General features: G+C 38.5%; 1 protein-coding gene across 2 annotated transcripts in view; it reads left to right on the forward strand.

The window, feature by feature from the left end:
- Nucleotides 1–234: 234 nt before the first annotated feature.
- Nucleotides 235–16,821, forward strand: part of col12a1a (collagen, type XII, alpha 1a) — an 82,502-nt gene continuing 65,915 nt past the window's right edge. For both annotated transcript variants that reach the window (XM_084392447.1, XM_084392448.1), the window contains exons 1-13: nucleotides 235–322; nucleotides 943–1,048; nucleotides 5,809–5,925; nucleotides 6,027–6,167; nucleotides 7,377–7,427; nucleotides 8,212–8,475; nucleotides 9,110–9,274; nucleotides 9,350–9,523; nucleotides 9,620–9,910; nucleotides 10,293–10,895; nucleotides 11,624–11,902; nucleotides 11,993–12,265; nucleotides 12,365–12,634. In XM_084392447.1, coding sequence (XP_084248573.1) covers nucleotides 979–1,048; nucleotides 5,809–5,925; nucleotides 6,027–6,167; nucleotides 7,377–7,427; nucleotides 8,212–8,475; nucleotides 9,110–9,274; nucleotides 9,350–9,523; nucleotides 9,620–9,910; nucleotides 10,293–10,895; nucleotides 11,624–11,902; nucleotides 11,993–12,265; nucleotides 12,365–12,634 — 2,698 coding nt within the window. In that variant the 5' untranslated portion in view covers nucleotides 235–322; nucleotides 943–978. The remainder of the gene's footprint in view (nucleotides 323–942; nucleotides 1,049–5,808; nucleotides 5,926–6,026; nucleotides 6,168–7,376; nucleotides 7,428–8,211; nucleotides 8,476–9,109; nucleotides 9,275–9,349; nucleotides 9,524–9,619; nucleotides 9,911–10,292; nucleotides 10,896–11,623; nucleotides 11,903–11,992; nucleotides 12,266–12,364; nucleotides 12,635–16,821) is intronic.

The raw sequence follows: 16,821 nt of genomic DNA on the forward strand, positions 1-16,821 counted from the left end.
GTCATTATTATGGAATTCGCAATTACATTTTTTTCTTCTAATTTTTATCTCATTTAAGTGAATAGCCTATTAAAACCGAAACCCCAGCCCATTCTTCCATCGGTCTCGTATCTCAGATTTAGAAGTGGGAGCTCCATTCTTGAGGAATTTCGTCAGGGAGTAAAGTTTGGGAACAGCCCTCTATTTAGGGTCAGGTTGTGCTGAGACACCTCCCATTCTCACAGAGGTTTCCCTCAGAGCTGGAGGAGCGAGAGGAGAGGACCTCATTCTGGACTTCACTTTCCCTCTGTGACACTGACGGACTTCAGCAGGTCTTTATCAGGTCTGTGTCCTTACTTCATTCAGTCAGTTCTTCAGATTCGCATGGCATTTGTCATTTACGTCTGCAGTGAATGAAATAAACGTTAAACAAATATGACTCGTATTTAATGTAAATATTCAAATATTTAATGTCTGAAAATTCCTAGTGAGTTGTGATTTGTTTTGGATGTGACACGTTTAGTGGATTTATTCACAATTCATAAAAGCATTGCATGTGTCTTTAAGCACTGCTGCGTCTTCTTTATGAAATGTGAGCAAATAGGCTACTAAAGGAAAACAGTTTTTTATGTTTAAATGTTTAGCAGAAATCATACTTAGATGATTATTCATTTACGTTGGTCCCATCTATAGCCTGTTAATTACATGAATGGTTTTGCACATTCACTGCACTTGTGTAAAGCTCCACGTGGTGGCGCTCATGATCCGCAATGCAAATCTCAGTCTCATTGAGAAGTAATTCTGCACTGTAATTCTGTCTAATTGTCATTTACATGTTCACTGTTTAAACAAGGGTTTAGTGCAGAATCAAAATACTAAGCACACTAAGAATGAATTAAAATAATGTACTGCGATGAATACAGAAATAAGGATGATTTCTTTTCTTTCTTCTTCTCTTTGTAGATTAATGAATGAGCTGCTGACTGTGTCTGTATAAACATGAAGATCAGGCTGTCTCTGGCCGCTGCTGCTCTCTTTACTCTATTACTGAACTCAGTAGAGGCTCAAGGTATAGTTCATGCGCTCTATCTCTCTTCTTTTTTTTTGGACACTAAGTATAAACAACCTTTACTTTTTGAATATCTTATATTAAGCTGTATTAATACTTAGACCATACTTAAGTTATATAGTTGACTTCTACATAGTTATGTACAATAGTATAGCCTATAGCCATAGATTTATAGAAAGATAGATATAGTTTAAAAGCTGTTAAGATAACCTTATAAAGTATGTGCTAAATTTGTTTAAAAATGTTACTCTTCATGTTAAGTGTGATTTCAGTGCCCCTAAAGACACACACACACACACACACACACATTTGCCATTTGTTGCGAGGCGTTCCTCTACAGCGCGAAACAAAGCAGTCTGGGATGGTCCTCACCTCCTCTATGAGTCAGTTATTGTCCAGTGAGTTATCACAATAATTACATGAAGAGCTTCAATGAAAACATTACTAAAAAAGCATCAATATTAAACACCAGAAAAAGGTTAAACTACAGACCTTTTATTGATTTTTGCAGTATAAGTTACTATAGCCTATTTTTAAAAGCTCAAAAGATTTCTTACGGCAGAATTCGACCGTTTTCTTGCACGGACTTAATTCTCTTAAGTCAAACTGAGTTAAAAGATATGCCAAAAAAGCTCTTAGTTTTGAACTTTTTCACTGCACACTGTGATCAGGGTTGCCAGATCCAGAGAAAAATCCAGCCAGAAAACCGACTCAGAAGGAATGAAAACTAGCCCTTTTGTTTTTCTCCAGCGTCCAATCACAGATGACAGCGGCGGGATTCCCATAAAGGGCCTTACGATAAACATTTTAATAATATTTAATTTCTTTTACAATTTATAGCTTGACTAGTTTATATGTATTGGCATATTTAATTATTTAACCTATATATATTTAATTTTTAAGCACTTTGCATGATAGATTATTTAAAATGTGAGATATAAATCTGATTAACAGCTTTGTCTAAATGCTAGTTTTTGCCTTAAAACTCGTATTGTCCTTTCACTCGCCCTTTAAACAATTCCTCTTATTAAATTAAAATCCTATCTGATATTTTCTGAGTTGGCATTTTCAAAACAGCCCAATTGTGCCTGTATCTGGAAATGATGTAAAATCTACTTAAAATATAAAAATGCATACTTTAGTTATGCTTTACTAAATCAGCTACAGTAGTAAAATGGATAAGTGTTTTCTCCCACATGATTTGAAGTGGTTCCAGTTTAAGTGGGATATGTAATTAAAGTCACCACACAGCATCAGTTCAGCCCAGTGACGGCTGTCTCGGGAGAAAATGATGTGAGAACGTGAGGATGGAGTCTGATTCAGCTGGAAAATCAAATGGAAACTTCCCTTTTTTTTGTTTTGTTGCCGTAACAGAATGGAAAGATGTAACACGAGCGGGCTGAACTAGTCCTCAGACAGCACAAAGACAAAGAGCCTTTTTTAGGTTTCCTGCAGCCGCTCACCAAAACGCTGAGTTGCAATCCATACGGAAAGTTAATATGCAGTAATGTTTAATGTCAGCACATGTTGCGAAATTACTTTGGCATCTGTTCGGCTTCTCCGGGAGACTCCAACCTGGCAACGGCACAAGCCCGAAAGAAATGCCTGACTGGCTGGAGGTTACTGACGCGGGGCAGACTTTCTCTCATGAGAGAAACGCTCTCCCGACGGGCCTCCTCATCCTGAAGTTTCCCGAAACTCAACCCGAGCAGACGTTTGTGTGTCCATTTCGTTATTAAACTGTCAACAGTCAACAAAGCTGTCCGACTGCATTATTTCACAGTCCACTGAGCTGGTGTTTAAGCTGGCGTCTTAAGCACATGGTAGGTGGTGTTTGATGCACGGTTTGCGCGACACGTCCCGTAAGATGCCTCGGCTTGACCAATCAGTGAAGACTCGTGGGTTCGGAGAAGGGCAGAGGCCTGTTCGGACACAGACCGTTTGAGTTTGATGCGTCAGGTTGGTGAGCCTTCTTTCTCCAGCAGGTCGTGTTCTTTGTCGTTTTCCTGGTGTGTTTCCTCCATCGTTTATTTTAAAATGATATTCTGCTTGCTCTGGCCTCCATCCACGCACACGTGTCTTTCCACCCTTCTTTTTCTTCGTGCATGGGACGTTTTGCCACGTCCTCATCATTATCCAGCTGGCCGTTAGGTAGAGAAGAGAAGAGAGAAATTAAGAACAGTAGTGCATGGAAAAAAGACGATGATCAAGGTTTCTGCAGGAACGATCTGCTCTTATAGATGATAATAAATCTATAGCAGACTCTGTGGATCTTCATCACCTTGTTGATGAAGAGTGGGAATAAATCCACTTGTTTGATCATCTTAAAAATAAAGGTTCCAATTAGAAACAAATGTAATTCTCTACACAAAAAACTCTACTTAGATTTGTCTTGTTTTTTTCACTACAAATATCTAAACATTCTTAAATCAAGATTAAAATCTACATGAGAAGCAAAATGATTAAATATATTAAGTCTAGCTTTCTGAAAAATGAAGTGAGTTTATACTACGGGGATGTTGAATGCTTGAATCTGATTGGTTTACGAACGTTCTAAGGTGTACTTAGAAAACGCACGGCTAAAGTAGTTTACACCGCATTACAGTTCCACATCACATCGCCAAATGATTTCAGAAATTTCAGAGTATACAACAGCAAAAGAACCAAAACCCACAACAGCAAATAAATATAGTAAACAATAGAATAAAAACGACAAATTATTTCCATGTTTTTTTTTGCCACAAAATTACGTTTTATTATGTACAGAAAGCTCATACTCTCTTTCTCCCGCTCTCTCCCCATCTCAAACAGTACAGTACAGACACACACTCGCACAGAAAAGTGTTGTCAGCGCTGCTCTGACAAATTCTTCAGTATAATAGTTTAACAACTCAAAAGCTACATGAACTTCTCATTAGCGAGGTAATAACGGCGCTGTTCTTGGAGCAGATAAACGTACAGCTTCGCTATTAGTAGAGACGCTGCCGCCGAACACTGTCGAGAGACACACAGACTCAGGTAATTCACACACGCTCTCTGAAACTCAATAACTGCATTAATAACTGCATTAGTCTGCTATCAGTGGCTGAAGTCTCCATCACAAGCTCTAAAATTAAGTTTTGGAATTAGCAATGGAGGCGTGGGATGAGAAGCGTAAGAAATTAGTCCTACACACAAGAGTGTTTTAAGGATAAAAACCTGACAAACGTCTTGAAATACATCATCCGAACAATGTTTTGATATGTGGGAACTGTAGTATAAGTGGAATAATTCACTCCCGGCACCCGAGTTGTGCATTATTTTTCTAATAATTCAACGGCACGTTGTCAATTATTTCTTACTTGTGCTTAAAACAAGAAAAAATGGTAACGGTGTGAGAAAAAAAAAATCCTGTTTTCCAGAAAATGTTTTGAGCAAAAAAAATTTTTTTTTTAAATCGGAAAACATGACATAATAGCTTGTCATTTTGCTTCTCAAGAAAATGTATGTTGATTTAAGAATGTTTAGATATTTATACAGGAAAGCAAGACAAAACACTCTTAAAAAGCATGTTCTGGTGCTCTAAAAACAAAACATTGATCTGAAGAAACTAATCAATAAGAACCTTTATTTTTAAGTGTGCTGACCACTATTGTAATATTGCACTCTGCCGGTAAAATATACTAATTCCTTTCTGTGAAATGAAGCATGTTTAATATCCTCTATTGGTTACATTTTGGATGAGATCAGCTGTTTTTCCTCTGCATTCTTTGCATTCAAGGCATTATGCTGACAGCAGGGATTTACATCAATCATCAGCATTCATGCATGCGGATGTGTAAGTGGACATCATCTCATCCTCGTAGATCGCCGCCGGCAGAGATGAGATCCACCACGGTTTGATGTAGATCGCATGTCAATAATGTCTGTGACAGAATATCATTTTGAAATACGTTTGTAGCTTCTCTATGTGTTGTCCTTTGAAACAGTGTAATAATAAGCAACTTTCTCATGTACATGTGCATGACACTTCGACAATCAGACGAATGTGGATATATTTCCTCCTCATATTTGCGTGATTGTACGTTTTCCTTCAAACCTCTCAATTAGGAGTGTTGTCTTGTCACGTACGCCTTCTGTATGAAAAGGAACTACACAAAAGTCTGTCACGACAAGTTGTGTATTCTTTTTATGAGATTTGCAATGGATGTGTGGCTTTGGTAAAACTCGTTAGCCTTGTTGGAATATATGTATATATACAAAGCGTATATATAACATATATGTATATTTTTGTGTCTTACTTTTTGACAGAGCCATCTGGACTTCTTTGACATCTTGAAAACTCGATTCCATTGTATAATCAATATCTTGGGAATGGATATGATTTATTTTTATCGCCAGAGTTCTGCTGAACGGGCATGCCTTGTATTGACTGCATTCAGCATGTATTGGATGGTTGTCTGCACATGGATTGGCGTGGATGACGTTTTGTTTTGTAATAGGTCTTGAAATGTGTTTAGTTCTTCTCTGCTTGAGCTGCAGACCATGAGATTCCAGGTTATGCAACTCAAGAAAAGGCCATTTGATCCGAAATGGCTTCCGTCACCCTCTTATGTTGTGTTTTGTCATCTTTACTCTTGGTTGTGTTTGTCTTGCCCAACAATAAACAAGTCGACTTCAGTCCTGAAGTGTTTGTCGTTGGGGTTGTTAAGAAAATCATCTTCAAAATTCAGATATCGCAGATTCTCGTGATCTTGACTCTTTTATCCTCTTGTTTGCAGTGGAGCCTCCTTCAGATTTGAAATTTAAAATCCTAAATGAAAACACAGTGCAAATGTCATGGAGGAGGCCTGCGTCTCAGATACAGGGCTACAGAATACAAGTCACGTCAGATTCAGGTGCGTGATGTCAGCAGCTGCACACGTTACAGCATCTTCATGTCTTTTGATCAGCTTTGACTGACTTATCTTCTGACTTGATATCTCATTATCCGTTCCAGATGATTCTAAAGATTTGACTCTTCCTGCCTCGGCAACAAGCACATCAATCACGGATCTAACTCCAGATGTAGACTATTCTGTGTCAATCAATTCATTTGATGGTGCGGATGAAAGCATCCCAATTCTTGGACAGTTAACAAGTAAGTGCACACCCAACACCCTTTCTCTTATTAGTTTTGTTTGTTAAGGTAAGCAACTACTAATATTTCACATATTCATGGTTAGAGATTCGTTCATGTATTGAACTTTGGCATGAAACTCGTAACCCTCACCTATACGGACGTGAATGATATTTCAAATCATGCGGCTTGTGGGTTAGTAACATATTGTCTTTGATAAAGAACCTTTAAAAATGTAGCTTAGGGTATATTTTAAATGGTTTTAATCATTGTCAAGGAAAGTTTCAATTGAATTACTTCAGAAATGGCGTGTTTCCATCAAGTAAATATTAATAACATGGTTTCCTTACATCTTGAATACATGTGAGAGTACACAACCATTTAAATGTATTTTTCAAAGTAGAACTTTTTTTTTTTTTTTTTTTAAGTGTAATCAATTAAGTATGGAGCCCTATGGAAGTTTGTTTCTGCCACAGAATAAAGCAATTTAAAAGATAATTGCAACTTTTTATCTCACAATTCTGACTTTTTATCTCATAATTCGGACTTTTTTAATTCGGACTTTTTTTTCTCGAAATTCTGACTTTTTTTTTTTAATCACAATTGCGAGTTTATATTTCACAATTCTAACATCTTTTTCAGCATTGTGAGATGCAGTAAACTTGCAATTGCGAGTTATAAAGTCCAATTCTGAGGGGGAAAAAACTGACTTTTTCCCCCCAGAATTTATGAGTTTAATTCTCACAATTCTGAATTTTAACTCAAAATTTGACTTATATCATACAATTCTGAGAAAAATGTAAGATAAAATGTCACAATTACCTTTTTTATTTTTTATATTTTATCCAGTGGTGGAAACAATGTTCCATAGAGCCCTCCACATGACATAATTTTATATATATATATATATATATATGTATATATATAAAATATATATATTTTATATATTAGAGTGGACTTCTTTGACTTAAGCCATAATGCAACAACCCACAATACTCTAGGAATCACATAGCAATACACTTAAAACATTCAGAATACTTTAGTAAATGCATTGTGATGGTTTTGAGGTTTTGCATGGGCAAATCATTTTCTTCAGAAAGAAAGAGATCTTGAGATCTACTGAGCTAAATTACAAACCAAAGTATTGTTGATAATTAGTTGTGATAAATCCATTTGCCAAAATGAATCAAAGCTTTCAAGACAGAGACCAAACTTCTTCTCCTATTACAGTTCAATCCAGCAACACAAGTGGAACAAAGAAGCCACCGACAGACGCTGTCAGTGAGTATATTCAATCAAACCATTTCTTCATCATTCCAAATAGGTTCCTTGTCACCTAAGAAATGGAACTCTATATGCAATGTATTAGATCACATTTTTCCTTTAGACTTTTTTTCTTCTGACCATTGTAGGCTTTATGAACTTGTTACAGCTCACAAAGAAAGATTGCTCAAGGCTGTGGTTGGCAATGTAAAAATTGCCTTTAATTAAAAGCATTAAAATAGAATCAGAGCTTATGAAACGTTTTGCTTTGTGCTGTTAGAAGTGGCTGTTATAACACAGAGGCGGGCTGAGGTTCCTTCTTGCCTCATTCATTTACTCTCACACACTCAGACATCATGTTTTAAACTAGGGGAAAGGATTACGGTCCTGACCCAATTCCACTCCTTTTCTTGTGAGTCCAAATCATGAGTACAGGAGCCAAATAAAATCCCACTGAAATTCCAGAGAACCAGTTCTCAAGATGTACATTTCACATTAAAGTTAGTAATGTCTAAAGAAACAGAAATAAGTTTATTGAAAGTATCCATTGCATTGCAAAAGCAAAAAAAAATTACTGTGGAAATGCTGGAGGTCACTGCCAGAGTTATTAATAATTGAGTAAGTGTAGCTGCAAAATAAACATGCATAAAACAGACAGCTTTTTTAAACAACAACAACATTTATTGCTCAATAATGTGTCAAAACCAATAAGCGAAATGATGAAGATTGTAGCTGATAGTTTGTTCTCATATTATTCTTTGGCTTTCTCTCATGGCTTTTCCTTCGTTCCCTCGTCATGCAGAGTGTTCAGTAAGTGCTATCACAGATCTGGTTTTCCTGGTGGATGGCTCTTGGAGTGTGGGAAGAGAAAACTTTAAGTTTATCCGGAGTTTCATTGGGGCCATGGCGGGAGCCTTCGACATTGGAGAGGATAAGACCCGAGTGGCTGTGGTACAGTACAGCTCAGATACCAGGACAGAGTTCAACATGAACACCCATTACAGACGGTCTGATGTCCTACGAGCCATTAAAAATCTGCCCTACAAGGGTGGTAATACCATGACAGGTGTGTAAAAGATTTACCATACCATGATTTTGCCGATTAGGACTTGTTTCTGGATGAACATCCTTGTTGGTCCTGGAACAAACATAGTCAATGTTATTCAACTAATCAGATTTGGGGTATGTTTAGAGTGTGAATAACATTCTCATCAACTTTAACTTTAATTTTATAGCACATTTAAAATGAAAGTTGACCAAAGTGCTCACAGTATAGATTACCAACAGGGCTTGACATTAACACCCGCCAACCCGCCAAATGCAGGTGGATTTCAGCAGTGGCATGTAACTTGAATTTCGGCGTGAGTTTCGACAATATTAAAAATATCTATATGGCACTTTAAACCACTAGCCACAGTGGCTGATGAGCAAAAAAGTTAATGCCAAGCCCTGATTACCAACATCATGAAACAAACAATTTAGGTCTATGTACAGTAATTGTGATAAAACATGTAGGTAATGTAGGAACACGTCCTAGGTCCTACTTGGCAAAATTATGCTCACAATGTCATTTATTGTCTGAATTTCAAACATAAGACTTTTTCTACCAACCCAATTAGAAGTATTGTTGAACTAGCTGTTTGTAGTCATCATCCAACATGTATGCATTTTGTATCTTGGTGTCTTACACGCTCAACCAGGTGATGCTATGGACTATCTGGAGAAAAACACTTTTACTGAGGCGGCTGGAGCCAGGAAAGGCTTCCCAAAAGTGGCCATGATCATCACGGATGGAAAGTCGCAAGACCCAGTAGGGGAGTATGCCGAACGGCTGAGGAACATTGGAGTAGAGATCTTTGTCCTGGGTATGTGTCTATACATCTGTTGAATATGTATCTGTAATATGGAACTCTCTTTCAAGCCACAATTCATGTCTTTAGGTATCAAAGGGGCAGATGAGGATGAGTTGAAGGAGATGGCTTCCACTCCCCACAGCAAGCATGTCTATAATGTTCCAAACTTCGACATGATCGATCAAGTGCAGAAGGAGCTCATCACTGAGGTCTGTTCTGGTGTGGAGGAGCAGCTAATTTCCCTTGTAGGCGGAGAGGAAGGTACAACCCAACACATGCATTCATGCTCTAGCTAAACTCATTGAGAATTGACCAGTTAATGGAAGATCTATAAATCATCTCCCCATGGTTTTGCAGTTGTTGAACCAGCTTCGAACCTCAGAGTAACTGATGTCTCCTCTAAATCCATGAGAATTACGTGGGATTCATCTCCTGGTGTCATCACAGGCTATAAGCTGCAGGTCTTCCCCATAATTGTTGGCGCCAAGAAGCAGGAGCTCTACACAGGGCCCACATTCACCTTGGCCAATGTCAGAGACCTGTCCCCTGAGACAGAGTATGAGATCAGTCTGTTTGCCCTCAAAGGTCTGACCCCTAGTAAGCCACAAGTTGTCACAGAGAAAACTCAGCCTGTGAAAGTGTCTACAGGTAAGATGCTAACTACTAATTTGTCATCTAGTAGATGCTTTTATCAAACAGCCCCCCCAGGGTATCCATTCTGAGTTTAAAAGAATAGTTCCTGCCAGAATGAAAATGTTGTTATCATTTACCATTTATTTAGTCTCAAAATCGTGAAGGGCTGTCAAGCTCTAAAAATGACAAAGAAGCACCATAAACAAGTAGTCCATTTGACTCCTCCAGACTGTAGATTGGGGCAAAAATCTGGGCAAAAGTTGTATAGTCTCACGGATCCACCCTTATCTGTATACTGGTCCTTGCTGATATCTGTTTACCTTCCAAATGCTCGTTCCAAAATAAAAATTTTCATCAGACAAACAGGTTGTAACATTTTGTGTTTTGTGCCCTACAGAGTGTTCCCTAGAGGTTGATGTCCAAGCTGACATTGTCCTCCTGGTGGATGGCTCGTACAGTATAGGACTGGCTAACTTTGCTAAAGTCAGAGCCTTCCTCGAAGTGCTCGTCAATTCTTTTGACATCGGACCCAACAAAGTGCAAATCAGCTTGGTTCAATACAGCAGGGATCCTCACACTGAGTTTTCCTTGAGCAAGCACCATGACATTGCAGCTGTGGTCAAGGCGGTCCGCACCTTCCCCTACCGTGGAGGCTCCACCAACACTGGCAAGGCCATGACCTACGTGAGGGAAAAGATCTTCATTTCAGGCCGCGGTGCTCGTGATAACGTGCCGCGAGTCATGGTGCTCATCACGGACGGCAAGTCCTCGGATTCTTTCAAAGACCCTGCCAACAAACTAAAGGATACAGACGTTGAGATTTTTGCTGTGGGAGTCAAGGACGCCGTGCGCTCCGAGCTGGAAGCTATTGCCAATGCTCCTGCTGATAACCATGTGTTTGAGGTTGAAGACTTTGATGCTTTTGAGCGAATCTCCAAGGAACTGACCACATCCATCTGCCTAAGAATTGAGCAGGAGCTCCATAACATCAAGAAAAGAAGTATGTGCAACTTTTGGTTAAGCTATTTATTGTTTTCATTATGAAATTTCTGTTCATATTTATGTGTGTGAGCCAGATGGATGGCTTACCATGATTTCCCCAAGTGAGACTTGTCTTGATGGTCCTGGAATAACATTCTTATCATCCAATAACATATTAGGAATGAGGAGAGTGTTAAGGTTAGGCCTAGGGTTAGGGGCTTGAACAACATTCTTGTCAACCTAATCTATTCTCTCTGATAGGCAGTTTATGGTTTAGACAGTTTAAAGTAGTTTTATGGTTAGTTTAGGATAGGGTTCAGACTGTGTTTGTTTGATGGGAATGTAGTTCCAGGACCAACAAAAGATGGGGATCTAGGAACACACCCTACTTGGCAAAATCACAGTTATCAATATTGTTTCATAACACGAATAGTTATGAAAATTCTAAACTCTGGAAACATCTGCTCAGGGCTGCTTAGACATAATAAACATCATGAGCAATAAATAATCAACATCATCATTAAAATAATACTAAATTGTTGTCATACACCACACTTTTTTTTTCCAGTTTTATTATTTGTTATTTCATGTATATTTAGAATTTATAACTGCAGTGCATTTAAAAGTCCTCCCAGAGCAAAACAGCAAGCAAGACCAAACTCAAAGCATTGAAAGTGAGAGGATAAACTTTCAAGATAAAATACACTGTAAAAAAACGTTGCCTTCAACATATGTTTCACCACACAGGTTTGCTTCCACCAACGTCGCTAAGCTTCTCTGAGGTGACCTCAAGGAGCTTCAGGACCTCATGGATTTCTGAGGGAGAGGATGTCCTGTCTTTTATGGTGCGATTCAGGCCAGCGGCTGACATAACTGGAGACTACATCTCTTTGGTGGTTCCTCATGACACCACCACTACAGTTTTGCCCAATCTCACGCCCTTGACCACCTATGAGGTTAATGTCATTGCCCAGTATGATAAAGGAGACAGCTTTCCTTTGACAGGCGAGGAGACGACTTTAGAAGGTATTTGAGTCAAAGTCAAAGTTGTTTTTCTCTGACATATACACTTTTATTTGCATTTGACTGATAACACGCACTGCTCTCGTAATTCAGAGATTGGCCCTGTCCGTAACCTCATGGTGAGTGAGGAGGCTGTGGAGAGCTTCCGAGTGTCGTGGAAAGCTGCTCCAGGATCAGTGCTGAGGTACAGACTGTCCTATGAGCCTGTGAGTGGAGGAGATAAACTGGAAGCAGAAACCGATGGGAGTCAGGTCACCACTGTGCTGCAAAAACTGCTCCCCGTCACCACCTACCGTGTAACAGTGTCTCCTGAGTATGCAAGTGGAATGGGTCCCTCACTGGCCACTCAGGGCACCACCAAAGAAGGTCAGCACTGTTGGAGGATTTGTGGCTTTCACTCCTGATTCTTTTCTCTTGAAATTTCAAACGAAGTCATTTAATCTTATAATTATTATTCTCTCTCAGTTCGGGGCTCTCCACGTGACTTGAGGGTCTTCAACGAGACCGTGTCCAGCATGAAGGTTTCATGGCAGGCTGCTCCAGGCAATGTGCTTCAATATCATGTGGCCTACAAACCTGATGGTGGGGAAAGGAATGAAATATTTGTTAAAGGAGACACAACAACTGCTTTGCTGAAGAATCTTCTCCCAGACACCGAGTATGAGCTGTTTGTTAGTGCCCGCTATACCTCTGGCCTCGGAGCTCCACTTATGGGAACAGGCACCACCCTGGAAGGTAAGAGACTTTAGTATTACAAATGAAGCTTGTGCTTTCTACATTGCAATTTATTTGTCTGCTGTACACTGTATGATACAAAACTAAAAACCAATGTGTTATGGGTGGTTGAAGACCCAAATGGCGGTCTGCACCAATGGTTGACCAACGTTGGTTTTTCAATAACACATATGCAGACTCCTTGAAGGCAGGTTGGCTTGGCTGCTATGAGAATGCCAATCTACTATATGATGCAAATACAGTGTAGTGATATCAGATGAGAAATTGAAAATGAAGGAATGAAAGAGCTGAAATCAAATAAATAAGTCACTTTGCATTATCAATTGACAAATGCTGTAAGAAGATTTTTTAAAATGCTGACAGTCTCAAGATATGATAATTACCAAATATCGGCAGATATAGAACTTTATAGCAAAGTGTTAAAGCTGTACATTTTGACGGTTTGTTTTAGATAGTGATTTCTGGTACCCTAATTGTTTCTTTGCATGCATCTATATCACACTCTTAACAGAGGACAGAAGTACTTAAAATACTTTCAGTGTTGTCTGTCAGTTTGAAGTGCACTTCGTAATTTTGGGAACCAACTGGGTGACTTTTTGGACTGTGTCATCTAATGACAGATCTCACTTTGTGGATTCCCCCACGCTGTGGCTTTAGACATTTGGTGTGTGGGCACCAGATGAATTAGCTGAGCTTGTAAAAATGTCCTCACTCATGCTTGGCATTGCATGAATAGCGAATGGAAACAAAACCTCAAGAGATATTAGTTTGGAGAAATCTTTTCTAGTGTCTAACCCTAGTCTAGCAATCAGAATTTGGGGTTTTAAACTTAAAGCATACAGTGTATTGTTGCATCCCACTTTTCCAAAGTTACTAATTTAAAAACCACATCATGTCAATATATATATATATTACATACTGTTTTGATGTTGTGTAGGCAGATGGATTTTTTGTAATTGCTAGTTATTTCTTAACGAACGACAGTGTTCTGTTGCGGTCCGGCTTACATTAGTGGTCTCAAACCACTAAGAGCCAATTGCTTCCACATAAAAATGCTTGTTTGTTTTTTGTCTTCGCAAAAAGTAAAGTCCAAGTCTCTCCCAATATTCTCTTGATAAAAACGGTACTGTACTATTAACTTGTGGGGCTTGTTTGATTTGAGTCACTAAGTCAAACTGTTTCATCCAAAGTTTTTAACCTAAACGTATCTGTCACAAATGGCCAGTACTTGCTGCACGTCATTTTTCGGATGGATTACAAGCAGTGTCATAAAATGCTGATTATAATATCTAACTGGAACGGCTAATGACTGTCCATTGCACATTATACAAAATCAGAAACTTCAGAGGCTTGTCATTATGTATGCTGACTCAAGCTGCCTTTCAACACAGAGGCGAAGGAAACATTTGACTAATTTCTGGCCGATGACAAGGCGTTTCCAAACTGAGCTTCGTTATACTCCATATCCTGGAGGATAACACAGCTTTCTTTGTTTTAGTTGCCCTCAGCCTCCAGAAAATGGCCTAGCCCAGTCAGGGCAATTAGGAAGTGACCTTAAATAAGGGCTTTAGTGACCGATTAGTTCATTCTGAGGGTGTGAGAATCACATTGCATCTCAAATTCAGCCTCCTGAACTGAACTGTTAAAAATGTCGTTATAATTGCTGAATTGCATATCTTCTGAATGCAAAAAAATGTAAACTTGTTTTTCTAAATAAGGTAGTTTGCTTCAGGGGTCTAGAGCGTCTATGTGTTTTAACATCTGGTGAATGTGGTTGCAGTCAGCATGAGTTTTGTCTCATGATAGTTTTTGTGGAAACTGGGCTTGGGCTGTGAGATCTTCGCCAGCGCCAGATTATGTCTCTGAGCCAAGAGCGCTTGCCCTGTTTTACTGAAAATGAGATGAATTCTGCGAGAATAGAGAGGACAGACCTCATTTACTCATCAAGCACTGTGTCTATATGGATCCTAAGGAAATTTTACAAAGCTTAATCAGTATGCTATTGGAAATTAACTTCTGTAATGTCCAAGTGTAAGTAATGCTAGATTGTTTTTGTCAGCTTTGTATGGCAGTTGTTCAAAAGCATGTTCAAGATGTTCGATACCAATATGTTCTCAGCTTGTGACCACCCCATCTTTTCATTACCTTTTAAAGACTGATTTTTCAGATGTGTCATACTTTATTCCACTCAGTCAATGGCAGTGTAAGCTTTTTCTGAATGTTGACACGGGTGAGAAGATCCAGAAATTAGATCCAGGGCCTAAATTGTTCATGATGTAGTCATTTGGCAACCATGACCAGGGGCTCAAGGTTTGACTGGTTAGATTTTGACTGGTTGATACTGCAACTACATGCTGTGGGCAAAAAGCATGTTTCTGAAGTTCAAATGTAGCCATGTAAGCAACATTTCAATCTTGATAAATAGACTCTCTGAATAGTTGTAGCATGTTAACGGATTTGACAATGTTAATGTACTTGGTCTTGGCAGACTAGATATTATGGACTTGATACTACGGTTGGGTATCGTTTGAATTTTAACGATTCTGATTCTGCTTATCGATTCCGATTCTTATCGATTCTTAATTTTTAATTCCAATAAGGAAAATAAATAAATAAATAAATAAATAATATATAATAATAATGAAATATTCAAATATTAAAGAATAGCAGAGTTAACTAATTATATCATTGGTATCACTTTCGGAACGATTTTTTTTTCAGCTGTTGAACAATAAAACACTCACAGCCAATCAGAATCCATTCTAATTTAAGGGTTCACACATTTAAAATGGCAGACAACATTGCACTTGCAGAGATGTTAATCGTCACTGTTTGACAAGTCAAGCCCCTTTTCAAGAAAATGGATATGGAAAACAATCGTTCATACCCTCTGAATAAACGGTGAGAAGTATTACCTTGTTTCAACAACATTGTCTTGCTTCCATTGAGGTTGCGGTGAAAAAGACTAGTTGTTGTTTTTATTCCACTTTATTGACTACGTCAGCTAAATTCACTGTTAGATTATTAGATCGATTACACTAGCTTCACTGAAAACATTGCATGCTGAAGACACCTGCTGGTTAAAGCTTTGTAAATCCAACAAGAACAGCAAAAACATGTTCAATGACGTTGTACACACTTTGAAACCGCAGCGCGCAAGCTTAGAATAAACAGACCGTTATTGTTCGTTGGTGTGGACGCAAATATATTTATCGTTATAGTTATCTTTACAGTTATCGTTCTTCATTTCAATCATGTGAATGACCCTTAAGTCTTATTGCAAAACATTTCATTGTAGCTGAATACCATGAACAAAAATCAACAGGCTAAACTCTTACACAAGGAACTTTATACATTACAAATATAGTTACAAAAGTTATTCAGTCAAGAACAGCGAGTGCATTTTCTCTGTCTTTTGTTGTTTGATTAACGTTATTATAGAAAAGGTAGCAGGAATATTAGACCGCTGTCACTTTAAGAGCTTTACTTACACATGTGTTTTCTTTGTCAACTGTTTATGTTCACTTAAAACATAACCTAATGTGAAAACTCAGTTCAGTATCATGCACTATACAGTATGAGAGGCGGCTTTCTGTGCGTGCACTTTTGATGTGTGTGCAGCACAGAAAACAGCGCTTGGGTCTTCTTGTGCTGGAATGGTTTAAAATCACATTGAAATCATTTTCGTGTGTGCGCGCGTTTTGGATGTGTGTGCAGCACACTCTTTCTGGGCTTAAATGGTTTGAAGTCATAATTTGGACACAAAGAAATTGATCAGAGGAATTTAAATTGTATAACAAGTATCTGATTCCTGACCTTAAGTATCCGATTCCAGAACTGGAATCGATTTTCGATTCCCAACCCTACTTGATACTCCCAATAAATACACTGAGATACACAAAAGACACTGGTGTGAGCTTGTAAGATATGATGCTGGGGCAGATCTAGACAGGTGAGGTGGAGGCTTTCAGAAGAACCAACTTACAGTGAACTCTGAACCAGACTATTTAAATATTGAGCAATCTCATTGGCTGATGAATCATCAGAGGCCAATTGAGAGAGCTTGTGCCATGTAGTAAATTATGTGGTTGCTGGAAGAGTGCATATAAATGACTGTCTATATGGTTTGAATGAAGATTTTGAATGAACATGTCTTTAATATGCATAAGATGGTCAGTCCAAGTCAT

This window comes from Rutilus rutilus (genome assembly GCF_951802725.1).
Source record: "Rutilus rutilus genome assembly, chromosome: 21".
Lineage (NCBI taxonomy): Eukaryota > Metazoa > Chordata > Actinopteri > Cypriniformes > Leuciscidae > Rutilus > Rutilus rutilus.